General features: G+C 38.8%; 2 protein-coding genes across 4 annotated transcripts in view; one reads left to right on the forward strand and one right to left on the reverse strand.

The window, feature by feature from the left end:
* LOC124794996 (vesicle transport protein USE1) overlaps positions 1 to 18,708 on the forward strand; it is a 126,909-nt gene that overhangs the window by 23,363 nt on the left and 84,838 nt on the right. The window lies entirely within an intron of this gene.
* Positions 1 to 18,708, reverse strand: part of LOC124794995 (neuronal acetylcholine receptor subunit alpha-10-like) — a 48,605-nt gene that overhangs the window by 1,872 nt on the left and 28,025 nt on the right. For both annotated transcript variants that reach the window (XM_047258747.1, XM_047258748.1), the window contains exons 7-9: positions 5,059 to 5,227; positions 314 to 466; positions 54 to 226 (exon numbers count right to left, since the gene is read on the reverse strand). In XM_047258747.1, the coding sequence (XP_047114703.1) occupies positions 54 to 226; positions 314 to 466; positions 5,059 to 5,227 (495 nt within the window). The remainder of the gene's footprint in view (positions 1 to 53; positions 227 to 313; positions 467 to 5,058; positions 5,228 to 18,708) is intronic.

Raw genomic sequence — 18,708 nt, forward strand, 5'->3', positions numbered from 1 at the left:
ATGACAAAAAACATATTAATAAAGCAAGAACGTATTGTAAAACATTTACTTACTGTATTCATTATTGGTGGCAGGAACAGAATTCCGTGCAAGTACTTATTCGACAGAATATAACACACCTTCCTTGGCAGAGCACATCTAAACTTATAACGTGTGAGGCAGATGACAAGAGTGGAAATAAAAAGCGAAAGAGCCATTGCTATTAATCCTGAACAATATGCAAACACTGTAAGACATACAGAAAGTTCAGTTGGACCTTGCCTTTCACTGTTCAGCTTTATATGTGTAAACTTAATTAATAAGCCATACTTACAAATAGGTGGTACATTGTAAGCTGGAGTTGGCAACAGATTCCCAAACTCAATTATAAATTTTGACAGTATGATCATACCACAACAAGAACAAAGAATTTTGTATTGGCCATCAGGAGGAAGCCAAAATGACACTAATGTCATCAAAATGCAAGCTGAAAAAGAATGGTATTTGTTGAGAATACTGATTCTGCACAGCTGTTCCCAACTAATCAGTGGAACAGTTAATGTCATCTTTCCATGTTATTTTTACTAAATCTAAAAGCTAAGAGAATAAACTGAAAATTGCTTGTTATTAAGAATAAATTCATGTTAGATTAGATTGGCAAACCTTTTATTATATGGATCCACAGTGAGGAGATCTGCAAGGATGTAGAACATGTTTGTAAATCGAGTATACATTGATGAGCCAAAACATGATGTCCTCTACTTAATATAATAGCCTGTTTGTCCATCTTTGGAAAAAAAATACATCACTGCTCCTGTGTATCAGGGATCTGACAGTTGGCAGGTGTGTGGAGATATACGGCATTAGATGTATATGTACAGTTCGTGTACTTTGTGTAAATAATGGGTCGCTGATTTGTGTATGTGGTGATGGTGCATGATAACGACCCACATGGGTTCCATAGGATTTACATCAGGTGAATTTTGCTGCTGAGACATCAGTGTGAGTTCACTATAATGCTCCTCAAACAACTGTGGCATGGTTCTGGCTCTGAAACACAGACAGTTATACTGCAGAAAGATCACATCAATGTCGGGGAAGACATCAAGAATGTGAAGGGTGCAGGTGGTTCGCAGCTGTCAGCGTGTCTTCGATTACTACCACAGGTCCCATGCAAGTGCAGGAGAATCTCTCACATAGCATAATACTGCTCCCACAGTCTGTGTCCATGGTGTGCTGCACGTTTCAAGCTGCCATTCACCTCGATGATGGTGTTTATGGAGACGACCATCGAGCTAGTGCAGCAAAACTGAGATTCACCAAAAGAGCCCGTCTTTTTTCCATTGATCAATGTTCACATCCTGATGGTTCTGTGCCCACTGCAATCGTAATTGATGATGTCGTTGGATCTACATGTGAACACGTAGGGGTGGTCTACTGCGGAGCTCCATATTCAACAAAGTATGATGAACAGTGTGCTCCGAAACACTTGTGTATGCACCAGCATTGTGCTCTTTTGGCAGAGATGTAACAGATCACCATCTATCCTACTTTACAGAGCAGATAAGCCTCTAAGCTCTACATTCTGTGAAGAATCGTGGATGTCCAATCTTTTAGCACATAGTGATAGTTACACTGTCCTCATACCTCTTTCCATTGATGCTCATGACAATAGCATCTGAACATTCAACCAGCTTCACCATTTTTGAGATACTTGTGTGGTGTCACCGCCAGACACCACACTTGCTAGGTGGTAGTTTTAAATCGGCCACGGTCCATTAGTACAGGTCGGACCCGCGTGTCGCCACTGTGTGATCGCAGACCGAGCGCCACCACAAGGCAAGTCTCGAGATACGGACTAGCACTCGCCCCAGTTGTATGGACGACTTTGCTAGTGACTACACGGACGAAGCATTGCTCATTAGCTGAGCCAATAGTTAGAATAGCCTTCAGCTAAGTCAATGGCTACGACCTAGCAAGGCGCCATTAGTAACATTACATGTATCTAAAGAGTCTCACTTGTATCACCACAATCTCCAGATGTACCAAGGATGGATTAAAGTTAAGTATTACAGAAGCTACGTACTTTTCTTTATAACATTAATTACATATCCTGTTACAGACCTATAACTTGCCTGCTAAACGCGTGCCTTTCAGCTACTTCCGTGGCGTGGCTGTCTTGCTACGCCACAACAACTTGTTCATAGGCTCCACGTAACAATAATCAGCTCTTTGTCAATGTCACTTATCTCAATGGATTTCCCCATTTGTAGCCCGTGTCTTCACTCTGGTGATTCCTTGTCCATGTCTGCTTTGCTTACATACTTTTGTTACCACGTCACGTACCTCCAACGCCACCAGGCGGCATCCAACATCGCATTAGGCAGTGTTCTTAATGTTTTGGCTTATCAGAGTATATGTTACATACAGAAAAGATATAATACTGTTCTTCTCACAAATCCTAAGTAAAATGGTGCCATGTATGTGGAATAGGTCCAAAATTCAGAAATATATTGGAGAATTAATGTCAGAACTTGTCACAAAAAATTAAACATATGTACACTCAGGTACATAACATAATTTTTCGGGTGAAGTACATGTGCATCATCAAACAGAAAGTATTTTTAAAAACTTATTTACATTGATCACATTACCTTACTGATGATGACGAGCAGAAGTGAGATTTTACTTAGCAGTCATTTTTATGTAATTAATAATACCTACATCAGTTGCTTCTGCAAAGAAGTTTGTCTCTCTTGTACCGTTCCCTCACCTCATTTTCTATGTTACAAGACTTTTTTTAAAATTTATTTCTAATTTTCGTGAGAGTTGTTAAGTAATGGTTGATAGCTGCAAAATCCTTTGAAAATTATCTATATCATGTCAGGTGATTTTGTTTTCACTGAATGCATTGAGTATTTATTTGTATACTGGCAAATACAGGAGTGACCTGTGGATTTATTTACAATAAACTTTTTCTTACAGTAGTGGATGGTTAGGTGTAATATAAAGGGAAACGCCAACAAAGGATATTGGGAAATGAAGACATATGTTGACCCAGTAAGAATTGCAAGGGGGTACATGTGAACAGAAGGAATAAAAGGTGGGACTGTCAGATGTGTACACAAGCAAGAAAAGGTTGGAAGATAATTTTCCACATGTACTTAAATAATGTTAGGTTTATTGTACACTAAGAGAAGAAATTGAAATTGAGAGGGGATGAATTGATGTGAGAATAAGACGACTGATATTGGTGCAAAATATTAAGTACATGTAACAGTCAAATATTGCAAGTATCGAAGAGATTGTTTAAGATTGGGATATATGCTGATAAAAGAAATACAGATAAGAAGTATAGATTCATTCCTCATTTCCACATTAGCATTTTGCATCAAGTACAATAAACTTCTGAATACTTGAACCACAGACATCTGATGCTTTGGATAAAGAGCACCTCTGTCATTATGGCAAATGAGTAGGATATCATCAGACCATGTACTGTCTATAACGACAGTTGGGCACAGGATGACAAGACATGCATTATCAGCACGTTTGATTGTGACCAGATCGTGGGTGCCTAATGTGTGTCTCATCTTCAATATCGCATGGGCACTGGACTCTACTCATGCCACTATGTCAAGGGAGTACTTTGAGTGCCTCAGTCCGTGGAAAACTACTGCCACAAGAGTCAGCTGCTGTAGGCAACAGTATGTTGGTGACAAGGTTTGCATCCAACTATCATGATGCATACGTATACCACACCGATGCAAACCATTCACAAATTCATTGCTGGGCAACAACTAGTGAATAACTATACCATCCAAAAGCAGCACCTCACTATGGGGTGCGTAGAAAGGTTGCCTTTGTTGAAGAGTCAGAGTGCACTGTAAGTCAGTAAATGCCAGTGGCAGAATATGATTACTTCAAAAACTACATGATACACTCCATACAAATTGTTACCAGGGACCCTTGCAGGAAGGTGGTGGAGATATTCTCATATAGGGATATGTTTACAGGGGATGCAATGCAATATGTGACATGTATGCTGTAACCTCTCACTTGCAAATGATACTGGAACATATTGTCTGATCATGTGTATGGGTTTGTTCACTTATAACACTCATAGAGCAGCTTGTACCTGCAGCAAGACAATAAACCACAGTATCACTCACAAACTCTGTCACAAATGGTTTGAGGAACATTCAACAGATATGAGATTGTGAGTGTGCTCATGCCCCTTCCCACCCCCCTTTCCATCCTACATCTACCATGTAACATGCTGTCTGACTGTTGAATACGTCTGAAGCAAGATCACTTTTGATGTTTCATGTGGTCCTTGCCACCATATGTAGCTGTCACCAACAGGACAAAGGGTATGAGCTGCAAGCCATTTGTTATGTATCTAACTCAACAGCTCATGAATATATTTCTTTGTTGTCCCTCATATTTTCAGCTCTCACTCTTTAAATGTAGCTATTATTGAACACTTTTACACCTCCTTTAGTTATTAAGTTTATTTGCGTAAGCAGATTTTGTGTCTTACCAAAAATTATGTTTCGAATTTTTTCCACAGTTTTATCTTGTTTAACTACCTGAGTTTTATTCCCCATTTTGAGTCATTATTTATATCATTGTAGGAGAAAATCAAACAATGAAACTCCAGGTTGGAATAGCAACAATTAAAGAAAAGATAGATTGCTACGTACTGTAAAATGACATATTAAGTTGCAGAAAGGCACAACTAAAAGACACACATTAGCTTTCGGCCACAGCCTGTGTCAGAAAAGTAAACACACACACATTCATTCACACAAGCAAGTACACCTCACGCACACATGACCATCATCTCCAGCAGCTCATTCTGAGCCGAAATTAATGTGTAAGGATCTTTTAGTTGAGCCTGTCTGTAACTTAACATATTGTCTTTTCTGTAAGTAGCAATCTATCTTTTCCTTAGTCATTGTACGAGAAAAGGTAATATTGTTATAAAATTTCATCCAGAACATTATTCAAAATCAGTAAGATTTTCAGAAGAGTTTGGACAGCATGTCTTATTTGAATTGTTGGTATACTACTTACCAATGAATGGCCCAACAAACAGTGTTTTGTACGATTCATTATCTCGTTTGATTGTAATTTGAATAATGATGCCAGATAATGGATCAGTTGAACCAGGAACGGAGACCAATGCAGATTCAACCATGTGTGAAATTATGTTCCACTCCGACCCAGTGCTCTGATCAGTACCCTTTAGAGAAATAAAAAGAAAAAAACTACATTATTACCCATTAATGTATTAAACATGCTAAAATGTTATATTACTAATTCATTCCATTGCAGATCTGGAAAATATTCAGAATCTGTACAATAGGAGAAAGAAAGAGTTGCTGAAATGCCAGTGGGTCAGATCAACATTGTTTAAGGTCATAGAGAATTATATTTGTACAGCCGTCAAGCTCTTCTTCCTTCTGTTGTTGTTGATGGGCATATCTTTGAATGAGTTAAAGAATTCAAGTACTTGGGTCCCATACTTACAAAAATGAAGTGACAAAAGAAGTGCATCAACAGTTGATAAACGCCAATTGCATTTTCCAGTACGGGGAGGTGCACTGGCCCCCATTCATATCTGCCAGACAGATTAATGACAAGGTCCAGCATGGTGGCCAGCCTGGATGTGCTTTTTAGGCAGTTTTCCACATCCCACTAGAGGAATACTGGGCTTGTACCCACCTTCCGCCTTTGCTAAATACTTAGCAAACATTTATGAAACTTTCTCACCCTTGCACATAGAATTTACTCTTAGACACAGACAGGTGAGGTGTACTGGTTCCGTCCTAGGGTATGTGTAGGAGACTTATGACCTTAGATGTTTAGTCTCCTTAAACCCACAATTAGCAGCAGCAGCAGCAGCAGCAGCAGCAGTGGCAAGAGCTAATTATGTATTAAACAGCAGTAGTACAAACAATGCAATTTTAAAATCCATTATTAAAGGTAAAATATGTAAGTGCATCAGAAGATGGCATTAACATCTTTCGGCAATAGAAGATCAAAATAACTTTTGGTGTTGCACTAAAATGGTTTGCCAGATACATTACATTTGATTTAGTGCTTAATATAAGAAACAGAAACAGTGTCATTAACCTTGGGAAGAATTGCTGAATTATTCTTGCCTAAACTTGTGTAGATAGTTTATCAAACAGTATAAGTATGAATTGCATCAAAAGGAGCATTCATTTGAGAGAACTGTAAATCAGAATGGAGACAAAATTGCTGGTAAGAACTTTCCTTCAGGAGGTGAAATTCCATCAGTTTTGATAGGCACACTTGAAAGTAGAAAGAAAAATTCATAATGAGAACTGTTAAGTTGTTCCTCCTCAGTGAGAAAAGAAGGATTAGTTGGAGGGTCATTCGATTCAGACACATGGGCAAGAGTGACCTACTTGTGGTGAGGACAACAGTAAACTAAGAAAACTGGGGAGACATCTTCTTTTCTGCTTTCCTCTTATTTCTGATTGGTACTGTTCATTCTACATCTCATTTCTCTTCCTGTCAATCCATATTCACACCTCATTCCATCCTTCTGTCAACTCTGGACTGAAGCCACACTAATTACGTAATATACTATCTTTGATTGTCTGCTTTCTGTGTTGCCTCATCCTCCATCTGTCTCTTCCCTTGTCCTCACAATACTTGAGTCCCTCTAAAACTGATGTCTGAGTAACCAACCCCTCCTTTCCAATTCCCAACGTATACCCCAAGGAGAGAACTAAAAGTTTCTGTGATAGGCGTTTTCTTTATATTCTGTCTCTTTCAGCAGTACTTGGAGTTTCACATTCTGAAGGTAAAGCATCCCTTTTCTTTGTAATTTTGCAATGTAAATCATTATCTCAAAGTGTTTGTAGGTATGTCACTTCAAAGAAATATATTTCACTTAAAAAGGGTGTATACTAGTGTTGGTATTTTTCACACCAAAATAATCTCCATCAGATATAATGCACTTCTTTGCAAAGGTGAAACAGTTGTGGAATGCAATGTTTCCTCTCTTCCAGGGTCACAGAGTTTCTCTACATTCTTTTTTCATTGTTCATTGTGAGGAACCATTTTAGATTAACTGGATTTCTGTGGTGATATGACTATTTTCACTAGCACTGTATAAAAAGTAAATAATTTAGGAGTAAAGGAGGCCATTTACTGAATAGCACAAGTGAAGAGTCATTGCCAGGCACACACAAATGAGGTAGAAAATTTGCTAGTTTTCAGAATAAAGCCTTTGCCGAGCTAGAGTATACACATAGGTCGGCATGCTGCTCCCCCATCCCCCACCTACATACACACACTGTAGTAGAGAAGGGGTTGAGTCAGATGGGGAGGTGAGGGGGTGTAAGGCATGTGAAACATCGTTACCAGAACTGGTGAGGTGTGGCACACACTGAAGATGACATGGGGGTGTGGATTTGGAGGGTGTGATAGGACAGAGGAAGGGGAAACTGTTGGTGAAATGTGTGGGGACAGTGGGTTAGTGGAGGTTGAAACCAGGAGTGTTGGGTGGTCAACTTTGTTTTTGCCCACAGTTTGACGATGGCCATTTATTCTGGTGGACAGCTGGTTGGTTGTCACACCAACATAATTAAAAAGCTGTGCAGTGATTGCACCAAGGTTGGATGGTGACATATCTGCTTTCACAGGTGAACATGTCTCTGATGGGATAAGGTAAGCTTGTGCCAGGGCTGGAGTAGTGCTGGGTGGGTGGATTGAGCAGGTCTCGCATCAGGGTCTTCCATAAGGGTTGGGTGTGACAGCAGCATAAGGATGGACAAGGATGTTGTATACATTGAGTGGGTGGCAGAATATCACTTTAGGAGGGGTGGGAAGGATCTTGTTTAGGATTTCCCTAATTTCCAGGCATGATGATAGATAATCAAAGCTTGATGAAGAATATGGTTCAGTTGTTCCAGTCTAGGGTGATAATGGGTGCCAGTGGAAGTGCTCCATTGTAGCTGATTCTTGTGGATGGTGGGAGGATTAGGGGTTTGTGAGGATATGGTACGGGAAATATGTTTGCTGATTAGGTGTTGGGGTGGGTGTGGGGGTGGTTATGCCTGTCTGTGATGGCTTTCATGAGACCTTCAGCACCCTGGACAAGGGAATTCTTGTCACTGCAGATAAGCTGTCTAAGATGGCCGGCTGTATGGGAGTCATTTTTTTCTGTGTGGAAAGGGTGACAGCTGTCTAAATGCAGGTGAAGCCGATGGGAGAGAAGGTGTTGAGGTTTTGGAGGAATGAAGACAGGACGTGTTGGCCCTGAGTCATATTAAGTAGATATTATCAATGAACCTGAACCATCAAGGTGTTTGACATTTTGGGTGGTTAGGAGGGTTTCCTCTAGATGACCCATAAAAAGGTTGCCATAGGAGGGTGACATGTGGGTGACTAAGGCTGTGCCATGGATTGGTTTGTATATCTCCTCCTCAAAGGAGTAGTAGTTGTGCATCAGGATATGGTAAGGTGTATGCGCATGAGATATGGTGTCTGAAGAACATTGGGAGAGGAAATGATCTGTAGCTGCATGGTGAGGGTCATAAGGGATGTTGGTTTATGTGAAGGTGGCATCTACAGTGATGAGTAGGGATCTTGGCGTAAAGGAGTGGGGATGGTAGACAGTCAGTAAAGGATATGCTTAGTGACTTTCATGTGAGAGGCCAGGCTTCAGGCAATTGGCTGGATGTATTGATCAATAAGAGCAAAAATCTTTCAATAAGAGCACAATAACCTGCTACAGTGGGACATGTAGAATTGTTGGGTGTGTAAATTTTTGAGAAGCAAGTAGAAGGTTGTTGTGTGGGCTGTTGGATGAGGATGGAGATGAACTCAGGGTAAAGATTCTGGGATGTGCTTAAGGATTACAGTAGGGACTGAAGACTATGTTGGACGTCTGGGATGAGATCTCTGTGGCAGAGCTAGTAAGTGGAGGAGTCAGATAGTTGGCAGGAACATTCTGTCGGGTAGTAACTGTGATTTATAATGACGGTGGTGTACGCTTTGTTTGCAGGGTTGATGATTAGATCAGGATCTGTTTTGAGGGCGTGAATGGCTGACCTTTCTTCTTTTGAGAGATTGGTGTCCTTAGGAAGGGACATGGGGAGGATGGTGAGACCAAGTTAGAGGTCAGGAATTCCTGGAAGGTGACCAGGAGGTGTTTAGAGGGGCAGGGGTTGGGGTTCATGGTCAGATGGTGGCTTGAATTGGGAGAAACAAGGTTCAGAGCTGGGATTAGGTTGGCTTTGGTTGGAGGGATTGGTAGCAAAGAAGTGTTTCCACTGTAGGTATTGAGAGAATGGGTCTTTGACAAGCCCAACATGGTTACACTTGTGTGGTGGCTGAAAGTGAGGACTTTGGATAGAACTGAAACTTTGTAGGATTTGATTCTGGATTTTGTGGAGTGCTTGGAGGGAGTTTTGGAGGATGTGGCAAATTGAAAAGGACAGCTAGGCAGGGCATGGGTGCTGTGAGGGGTCGATGAGAGGTCTCAGTGCCACTCTGTGGAGGACAGGTGTTGATAGGCAGCTGTACTCCAGGTTCAGAGTAGGATGTTAACAGGTTTGACAATGTATGGATGTGTTGCCTGGAATGACCTTGCAGGTGTTTGAGAGCAATTGGTTTCAATTTTGGAGATGTGATGTATGTAGTTAGAATTGCACAGTAACAATATCTTGCAGAGGGGACAGAGGTGGTTCTTGGTTACCTGTGATGTGGAGAGGAGATGAGTTTCCACTTACCATGTTTGTGAGGGATAGGATCGGGCAGAATCTGAAGAAATGGTCATTGTAGAAGGTGGTGAGGAATCCATTCAAGGGAATGTTTGTAGTCAACTATCATGTCTACTGTAATCACTGCACAGCTTTTTTTAATGTAAGTTTGACAACCAACCAGAATGGATGGTCACTGCCAAACTGTGGGCAAGAACGAAGTTCAGTACCCCCTGGTACAACGTGCAGCAGAGTACAATGTGCTCAAGTTCAATGGTTGCATCAGAACCTGGACCATCTGGATCCTTCCCTCCAGCACCAGCTTTTCTGAACTATGTAGAACGGAGTTGTCCTTGCAACACATCTTTTGCTCCTATAACACTCGTGGCCTCAGTCTCTAACAACCCACTGTCCCCATATTCTCCATCCAACAGTTCCTCCTTCCTCTGTCATATCACTCCTCCCAATTCACATCACTTTCATTGTGTGCTGCACCTCATCAGCTCCAGTACCTGTTTATCACATGCCCAGCCCGTGCACATGCCACCCCACCTTCCTGCATTCCCAGCCATCAAACCTGCTGCATCCCTTTGACTTGCTAACTACCCATCCTCAACTCCTCTTCCTGCCTTCGCCTCTGTGCCCCTCTACGCATCCCACCCAACACAACTCCGACCTCACCGTAACCCACCTGCCAAAATGTCCCAACGTTGCCTAAACTATTCACATTCTCCTAGAACTTTGAATGTTTGATATGCTAGCCATTGTGTAGTGTTTGAATTGCAAATAGTATAATTAAAAAAAATAATACTCCTCATTGACTGATGTTCGAAATGAAGGCCAATTTTTGGTTGCACTATTTTCATAAATCATCATCTATGTGGTGTTACACATACATATTTGTAAAACAACAGCCAGTTGTAAAGGAAAGAGACACTTTATTCAGTCACAAACATGCAACAGTGGATCCACAAGTGGGGCTAAGATCGAGTCACATTCTTGTTGTCATCTGAAATCAGCTTGACAGGAGCACATAGAGGGCGATTTTTCCACTATACTCCACAGAAGGTGACTATGTGATGGGAAAATATCTGTCTGTTAGGCAGCACAATGGCTGTTCGTTTCTCATGGCCACTTTTCGCATCCTGTGCAGAATTAAAGCTTACCCCAAAATTAATAAATACTGAACAATATGTGTCACTGAAGAGCCAGTAGGCTCTTTCGAAGTGGAAAAGGTGGACGATTCCACATGTGAAGATGTGTCTTCAGTACCCACATTAGTTTATAAGTTATTGTAAGTTAAATGTTAATAACAATTCCTGAACTGTAAAAGTTAATATCTCGGCAATGCATTATGCGACTGCAACAAACGAGGGATCTACAGATACGTCTCGTAGAACTGTAGGAATAGATTTACTGAAAAGTGGATTTCACGCAATTGAAAACAGATATTCTTACTAAATAAATAGAGAAACTTTAAATGTATAGGAAATTATTTAATTTGTAATTTAAATATTTTGTTAATATTTATACTTATAAATCCAAAAATGGAGGAAAATCGTAGAAATTGTTGTTTATAAATAAACTATGGCAGATAAAAGAGAACTAATAACAGCTTAATAATTCTCAGAAAATTTCCATGTGATTTGATGTATCATATGTGTATAAATTAAGAATTTCTGCACTTTTCACATTCAATAATTATTTTACTTCAGTGGTGTTTGAAAGAGGTTTCCTGGCTGAACAGGCTTTTTAGTGGGGAGTCTATGTTCGGACACTTTTGGAAGCAGTGAGGCTGTGTTTCAAGAAAGTTTTACCTGATGAACAGTGAAATAGCGACTAGTTTGTGTATGTGAATCATTCAGCGTTCCTACTTTCGATCATAGAAATCTTTCGGCATCTGATGGACTTGTTATTTGTTGGGTGGTGCATGATACAAGCCATACTTCGAAGGTTTCAATGTGTAGCCATTGTGGAATTTATACTTTTTGATACTGTGGAACTTTAATGGTTTTCTAAAGATAGGTCATGCAATTAATAATGGTTTATTAACCACTTCCAAGGTCTTAAGAAACTTTGTCAGCTTCTGAAATTAATTTGTTGTGAACTGTGGCTTTCAATGTTTTTACATTATTATTGGAAATAAACTCAAATTTGTGAAACTTTAAAAAATATGTAAGGGCGTACGTGATTTTTGTGTAGCAAATCCTGCCTGCATTTATATTAAATACTTTTGTGGAACATTGGGTAAATTGCGATGAACATGAGTTGGTGCCCCATAGGCAAACATAGCCAAACTTTTTAAGTGTAACCACATTTACGGGGGCCCATTGAAGTGTTTCTGCTGTGTAATGTGAAGGTAAATCTTTTTGTGCAGTAGTACGTGGGGGGCTCTAAGCTCATATAGAACTTGTGAACAGTTTAGAACTTTGATTTTCACCGAGTTGATGAGAGAGATTGGATTTTAAGTTCTTAACCACACCACATGCACATTCCCACACAACTCCTTCAGTTGCACTGTCACTAACATTGTGAGAAGGTAGATGTAAAATCTACTTGGAAACAAATGGTCTACAAAATTTTGAAATTAATTTCTTTTTTTTTACATACTTTATTCACAATTGGAATGGTGAAAAAACCATGCGACACTCCCTGCTAAAATGTTCAAATTATGAATGGAGTTAGTGGTACTGGTTGTCCAACAGATCATTCCACCTGGATAGTAAGTTCAAAAAATTTAAATGAAGTCCAGAATGAAACCTTATGTAATGATAACAAGTGGGATTTGTTCCTTGCCAACAATTTTGTGTAACAAAATCTAAAAAAATGCTCTGGAAGACAATTCAGGTAAAGTTGCAATATTGCTGAAAGAACAATTTCGATTTCATGCAACAACTGAATAATGTTGGAGTGGAGATTTGTGAAAATAAGAGAGTGGGTTACACTAAAAATTTTGAGCCATTGGCAAGATTTCCATTTTGAAACAGGAGACACCTATTGTGATATGTGGCATGTCCTTTCATTAGAGGCGAAGTGTGTGAATTACACTGCTGATTTATATTTTAAATCCAGTTTCCAGCATTGATTTGATATTAGTTCAAAAAGTGGCCATTTTTACTTAATGGTTGAAATTATCTGTTATTAATATAAAATGACCCACAGTGTCAATTAGAAATGATGTGTTTAAATCATTACAAAAGTTACTTATCATTTGTTCTGTGAAAGCGGTGTTACATAAGCTAAGAGTCAAAGCAGTAGAGCAGCATATTAATGAGTTTTGTATATGTGAATAATTTATAACTATTACTTGTAAGAAATTTTTAATTTTTACTTAGCCCATGTTGTAACTGGGAATATTGGATTACAAGCTTAGTCCATTTGCAACACAGTTGTAAACACGAGATTTGTGTTTGGAAACAGCAGAACTTAAAATCTTGATTTGGTCATGTTGATCCGTTTGTTGGAAATATTGAGAACGTCTTCCCAGAGGAGGAACTGGAGAGGGTGTAGAGGACGAAGAAATTGAAGTGACTCAACAGGACATATAAAGTGATATTAATAACCTGAAGAAATATAAGGTGCCAGGAGAAGACAGGATAATGGCAGAGCTGTTGAATGCAGGAGGTGAAACGCTTCAGAAAGAAATGTAGTGTCTCATAAGTGAAGTTTTGAGAAAGGAGAAGACACCAAAAGAGTGGATGTCAACTACCGTTATCCCACTGCCCAAGAAGAACAGTAAAAGGAATTGTAACAACTAAATAGGTATATCTTCAGTAAGTGTATTGTACAAAGTGCTAATAATTCTTGAAAAGCTAAGGTCTTTTTGTGGACATTTTTGGAGAGAATCAGGCAGGTCTTTAGGCAAGATCAATTGTGAGTCAAATTTTCAGCATGAGAGAAATCTGGGAGAAGTGCTGGGAATTCAACCATTTGTAGATTCCTCAAAGGCTTGTTATAATATACACAAATTAAGCATGTGCAACAGGCATACCAAGGAGGTTAATTAACTTGGCAAAGGTGTGTACAGTGCAGACAAAAGGCAAGCTGCAACACCAGGAGGAGATGTCCAATGAATTCAGCATCAGAACACATTTAAGACAAGTTGAAGCCATTCTGTCATTGCTTTTTATAATTTAATCATGGAGAAAGTAGTTATGAAAATGGAAAGAGAAGGCAGGAAGGTGAAGCTGAATGCAACATCACAGTTATTGGGATATGTAAGCAGCATTGCAGCTATAGCAATGTCAGAGGGAGAGATAGAAACTTGAGGGTGCTTAGGAGAGACTGCCATTAAGACTGGACTGTGATTAAATGAATTGAGAGAAGTGTTAGGGAAGCCACTAATAATGTCCCATTAAGGGTAGGAATGTGGAACATAACTAGAGTGGAAAATTTTAAATGCCTCAGCAGGCAAATCTTAAAACAAGAATTTGTAAGTACAACCTGGGTCTCTGTGATGATTGCATGAGATGTGACTAATGTTTACTAACATAGAGTGCATCAAATGGTTTATAACCACAAGAGTTTGGTTCACAAAAAGACTAAGTTCCAAAACTTAGCAAATGGCACATTCCACAAGCCTCTTGTCCTGAAAACTGTTTCAGCTTCATAGGAAACATTCTACTAGATAGAAGGCATGGACTATACCTTAATACTGTGTTGACTGGTGTAGATGAATAACCACATATGAGTAAGTTAATGATGCCATTCCTTCTCAGCTATTTGCTCTGACTGGTTACTGAACCTTCAATACTTGACACTTTACCACACTGTTATTTATCAGAGGTTAGATAATAACTTTGTAACTTGGATAAGGAAAAAAGTTTTTCTTTGACCAACAATCTTCAAATTATTTTCTCAACAATAATATAGGTGTGCATAAATTGCATTGATCACCAATTTACAACTACTTGATTTCTAAGGCTGTTTTCTTCCACTCTGCTATAATTTGTTTAAAACAAAGTGATCTGAAGCTTTTCAGCATGACATGTTGATTTTGCAAGATCTCCTTGTAACAAAAGTGCCCATCTCACACTTACTTACAGACTGATAAGTGTCTTAACAACAACAAAACAATACAATCTATTCAGCATTCGATAATCAATACAGTCTCTGAAGTAACAGTTTCAGAGTGCCATGCAAATGATTTTTCTGAACATGACAGGTAAGAATATGGAAGTTTACAATTTATAAATTAAAGTTTTGAGCTTAACAGCACTTTTTAAATTTTAAAACATTTTACGTTTGTTGTTATATGAGGAACAAATGTTGTTTTTTTATCATCATTAGATTGCTTATGAATTACGTAATATTGTGTGCCAGAAAAACATACAGAACAAAATGTTTTTATTTATTTTGTATGAAGACACAGAACTCATCTAGAGAATAAAATTGATTTTCTGTTAATTTGTTTATGGCTTGTCTTTGAATTTTGATAGTAGGAATGGGTGTGAGGTTTTTAAGAAGAGTGTGGGCCAGCTTCAGCATGGCATGAACTGCATTGTTTTCATATAATGGTGTTCTGCGTCTATTTGCATGGTATTTTGATTTTTGTCTAGTATTATGCTGGTGTACATCATATTTTAAGAGTGTATTAAGTGTTTTCACAAGAAATGATACTTGTAATGTACAGGGTGCTTATAATTGAAGTTAAACTTTCAAACTGCTGTAGAAATAACACCACTGGTCAGAATGATGTCAAATTGCAACAGAATATTATCGGAGAAGGGGGAAAACATATGGCAGAAGAAAAATAAATAGTTACAAAATGTAGCAATAGATGGCACTGTAAGCATCATAATTTAATAGTGGTTGACCACAAATGACGAATAAGTCATACAACAATGCCTAAGGTGTAAGTTTGACGTTAAACAAACTGTACTACTCAGTGTGCATGGGCATATAGGCATGATACTGTTAGCTGCGTGAGCCCATCCACAATGGCAAGGTCATAATACATCGGGTGGGAAAAATTGGTTTTTAATTGTCCTGAGGCCAAAAACAGCATAAAAAGCATCAATCAAAATCAAATCAGATTATTAATTTCTGTGTGACTGGTGCAAAACATGTTAAATATGCTGTCCACCGTTTTCTCCAACAAGTTGAAATCGAGAAATAGCATGTTCCACAACTGATTAAAGTGTTTCCGGGGTCATGTTCAGAATGTGTTGGGCAATGCATGCCTTCAATGCAGCTAAATTTTCAATCGGAACACTGAACACAACATATTTCTGATAGCCCCACAGCCAGAAGTCACATGGATTAAGATCAGGTGATCGAGACAGCCAGGCTGTAGGGAAATGATGGCTGATAATTCTAACATTTCTGAAATGGTGCTTCAGCAGCTGCTTAACTTGATTTGGAATGTGTGGAGGTGCACCATATTACATAAATATTATTCCATCCACTCTGTCGGAGAGCTGGAATGATGTGGTTGTGCAAAAGACACTCATAGCGCTTACCAGTGATGATACAGGTAACAGGACCGGAAACACCTGTCTCTTCAAAAAAATATGGCCCTTTGATAAATGATGCCGTAGTCCCGCACCACACAGTAGCCTTTTCAGGATGAAGTGGTACTGGTTGATTTGTGTGCGGATTTTCCATTGCACACAAAAAGAACCCGTCTTTTCGAATTTCCAAATCATTTTCTCCAGACCCACAGCAGTCATCGGACCAACATCTTTTTTCAAACCCTTCAGTGTCTGGAACTTCTGCAGAGTGACGTGTGCACAGTCTTCATTCTTGGCATAGTCTTTATCAATTCAGGCAGGCTAGGAAAAAATCTTACATTTGTAGTCTCGGATGTTATTGAATTTATCATATATTAAAATTAAGGACTAAATAAGGAACATGTATTTTTTTGTTTTCTCCAAAAAAAATTCTGCTCCGAGGTACAGCTCACTGAAGATGACACTGCGCATGCCATTTTGAGATGTGAATTTTGGAAAAAAATTTAAAGTGCTCTATCTCTGGAATAGTTCCAGATTTCTTCTTTTTTTTTTCTTTTTGAGATAATTGCTTTAAGATTACAAAGAAATCCTCCATTTGGCCTTACCTGTGAAAGTTCTTTTATTATAGCATTCTGAACTTTTTTTATAATTTATAGAAAAAATTTTTCTTTCAAAAGTGCCGATTCATAAAAATTTGATTTTGTTTCCTGTTGATTAGTATCATATAGTTCTATATTCCCTGAAAAGGAGAGCTTCCACTTTAAGTTTGAACAGGTTTGATAAGCAATTGAAATTTTTGCCGTACATAAAACCTGTTTTATTACCACATTATCACACAACAGGCTCATAAAAATCAAAACCTAGCCTTTTTTAACATAATTTTAATTTTGAAAGATGAGTAAGAGACTCATTTTTTAAGCATTTTAAATGGTTCCAAAATGTATATGAAAGGTCCTAAGACTTAAAGGTTTCTGTGCACTCTGTTTTGTACTGAAACATCCCCCTTCTCAGGTTGTGACTCTGAATATTATCCTGCTGTTTCTGAGGTGTTGGCCGAACGAACATAATTTCTTCTTTCTTGCTCTTTAAAGTGTGTGCAATATGTGTTTGCCCGTCACTTTGAGTCCAAAAATGTGTCTTCTGAATTCCTTTCTCAGGAGTAGCTTGTTTGGCCATTCTTCTTTTTTCTGCTCATGGAATTCTTCGATTTCCTTTTGGACAAAAGAATGAGGGCTGTGGATGTGTAAGATTTCACAACTCTCATAAAATCCTCAGCATTCTGAACCGCAGCTGTATTTATGTGGCCTGGAAAGATTGTTTTGTTGTATGGTGCTTCAGCAGGCCTCCTACACCATCACAGGGCCCCTTCCCGTGACCAGTAGCACTGTATACCCATTCAGTTGGCACAAGTGACTTACCCAATTCAAACAGCTGGTAACGATTTTTAAAATGACTAGGAGCACCATCAGAAATGATGATGATCTTCTCTGCTCCTGTTTGCAGTTGAAGAATTTTGCACATTGCTAGCAAAGCATGTGCTGAGTCATGTTCTGTGTCATCACTTATAACTGCAACACTTATGGTCTTGGTTTAAAAATTGAAACCTGGTCATTACTCCAATGATACCCTTGTACTTCTTGTGGGAGAATTACAGACCAGTTCTCAGCAAAATCACAGTGAAGCACTAAACACAGTTCTTCAGCCTGTACACACCCTTTCACTTCTGCAATGTGTTGTTGTTGTAATTTTTTCAGATGCTGGTGTGTTACTACTTTCACTGACCATTTAGCAAGTTCATCAATGAAAATGTCAAAGGCTAGAGTTTTCTTAAATAGTTTATTTTCATCCCATGTCACATATGTAATTTCTGCAGAGTTATCTGCTACGTCTTCCAGGCCAAGTGTCTGTAATGACAGTCCTTCCTTTCCAGGGCAATCACCATATTCTTGAAACAAACAATTCTCTCACTTTACGCCACAGACTACTAATGATTTCACATGCCCAATAAAGGTGTTATATTTCACTTGCTGCAGTAAGTTCTTCAAAGTTACCACACAAAGTTCAAAATTTGCACATTACGCACGTAAACAGATATTTCTGGGTAGGTGTGGAACTACCCACTTAGGTCATAATACATAAAATTTTGATCTCCCAATATGTAAAGTTATGTAGTTGCTCTTATAAACTGCAAAAGTTTCTTTAATACTGCGAGTCATGTACCTCTTCACTTTCACAGCTTTTTGACCTTCAACTGTTAGATTTATAGTGTCTTTTATGTTGGCACTCTGGCAAGAACAGTCCCATTTATCTTCCAAATAAAATGACTGCAATATTTGAACTTGAGCTGCTTCTAAGGATGACCATAATAGGGATCTGGTCATATAGAGACTCCTTTTACAGACCTCACATTTCTTGATATGTCTACCATGTATTTTGATACTGATGGAATGTGGTTCAAAATTGTTTTCTTTGAAAATGTCTCTGGAATAATATTTAATACTTGCACCTTTTCACTGTAGGATGCACAATGT

Source organism: Schistocerca piceifrons, chromosome 4 (genome assembly GCF_021461385.2).
Source record: "Schistocerca piceifrons isolate TAMUIC-IGC-003096 chromosome 4, iqSchPice1.1, whole genome shotgun sequence".
Lineage (NCBI taxonomy): Eukaryota > Metazoa > Arthropoda > Insecta > Orthoptera > Acrididae > Schistocerca > Schistocerca piceifrons.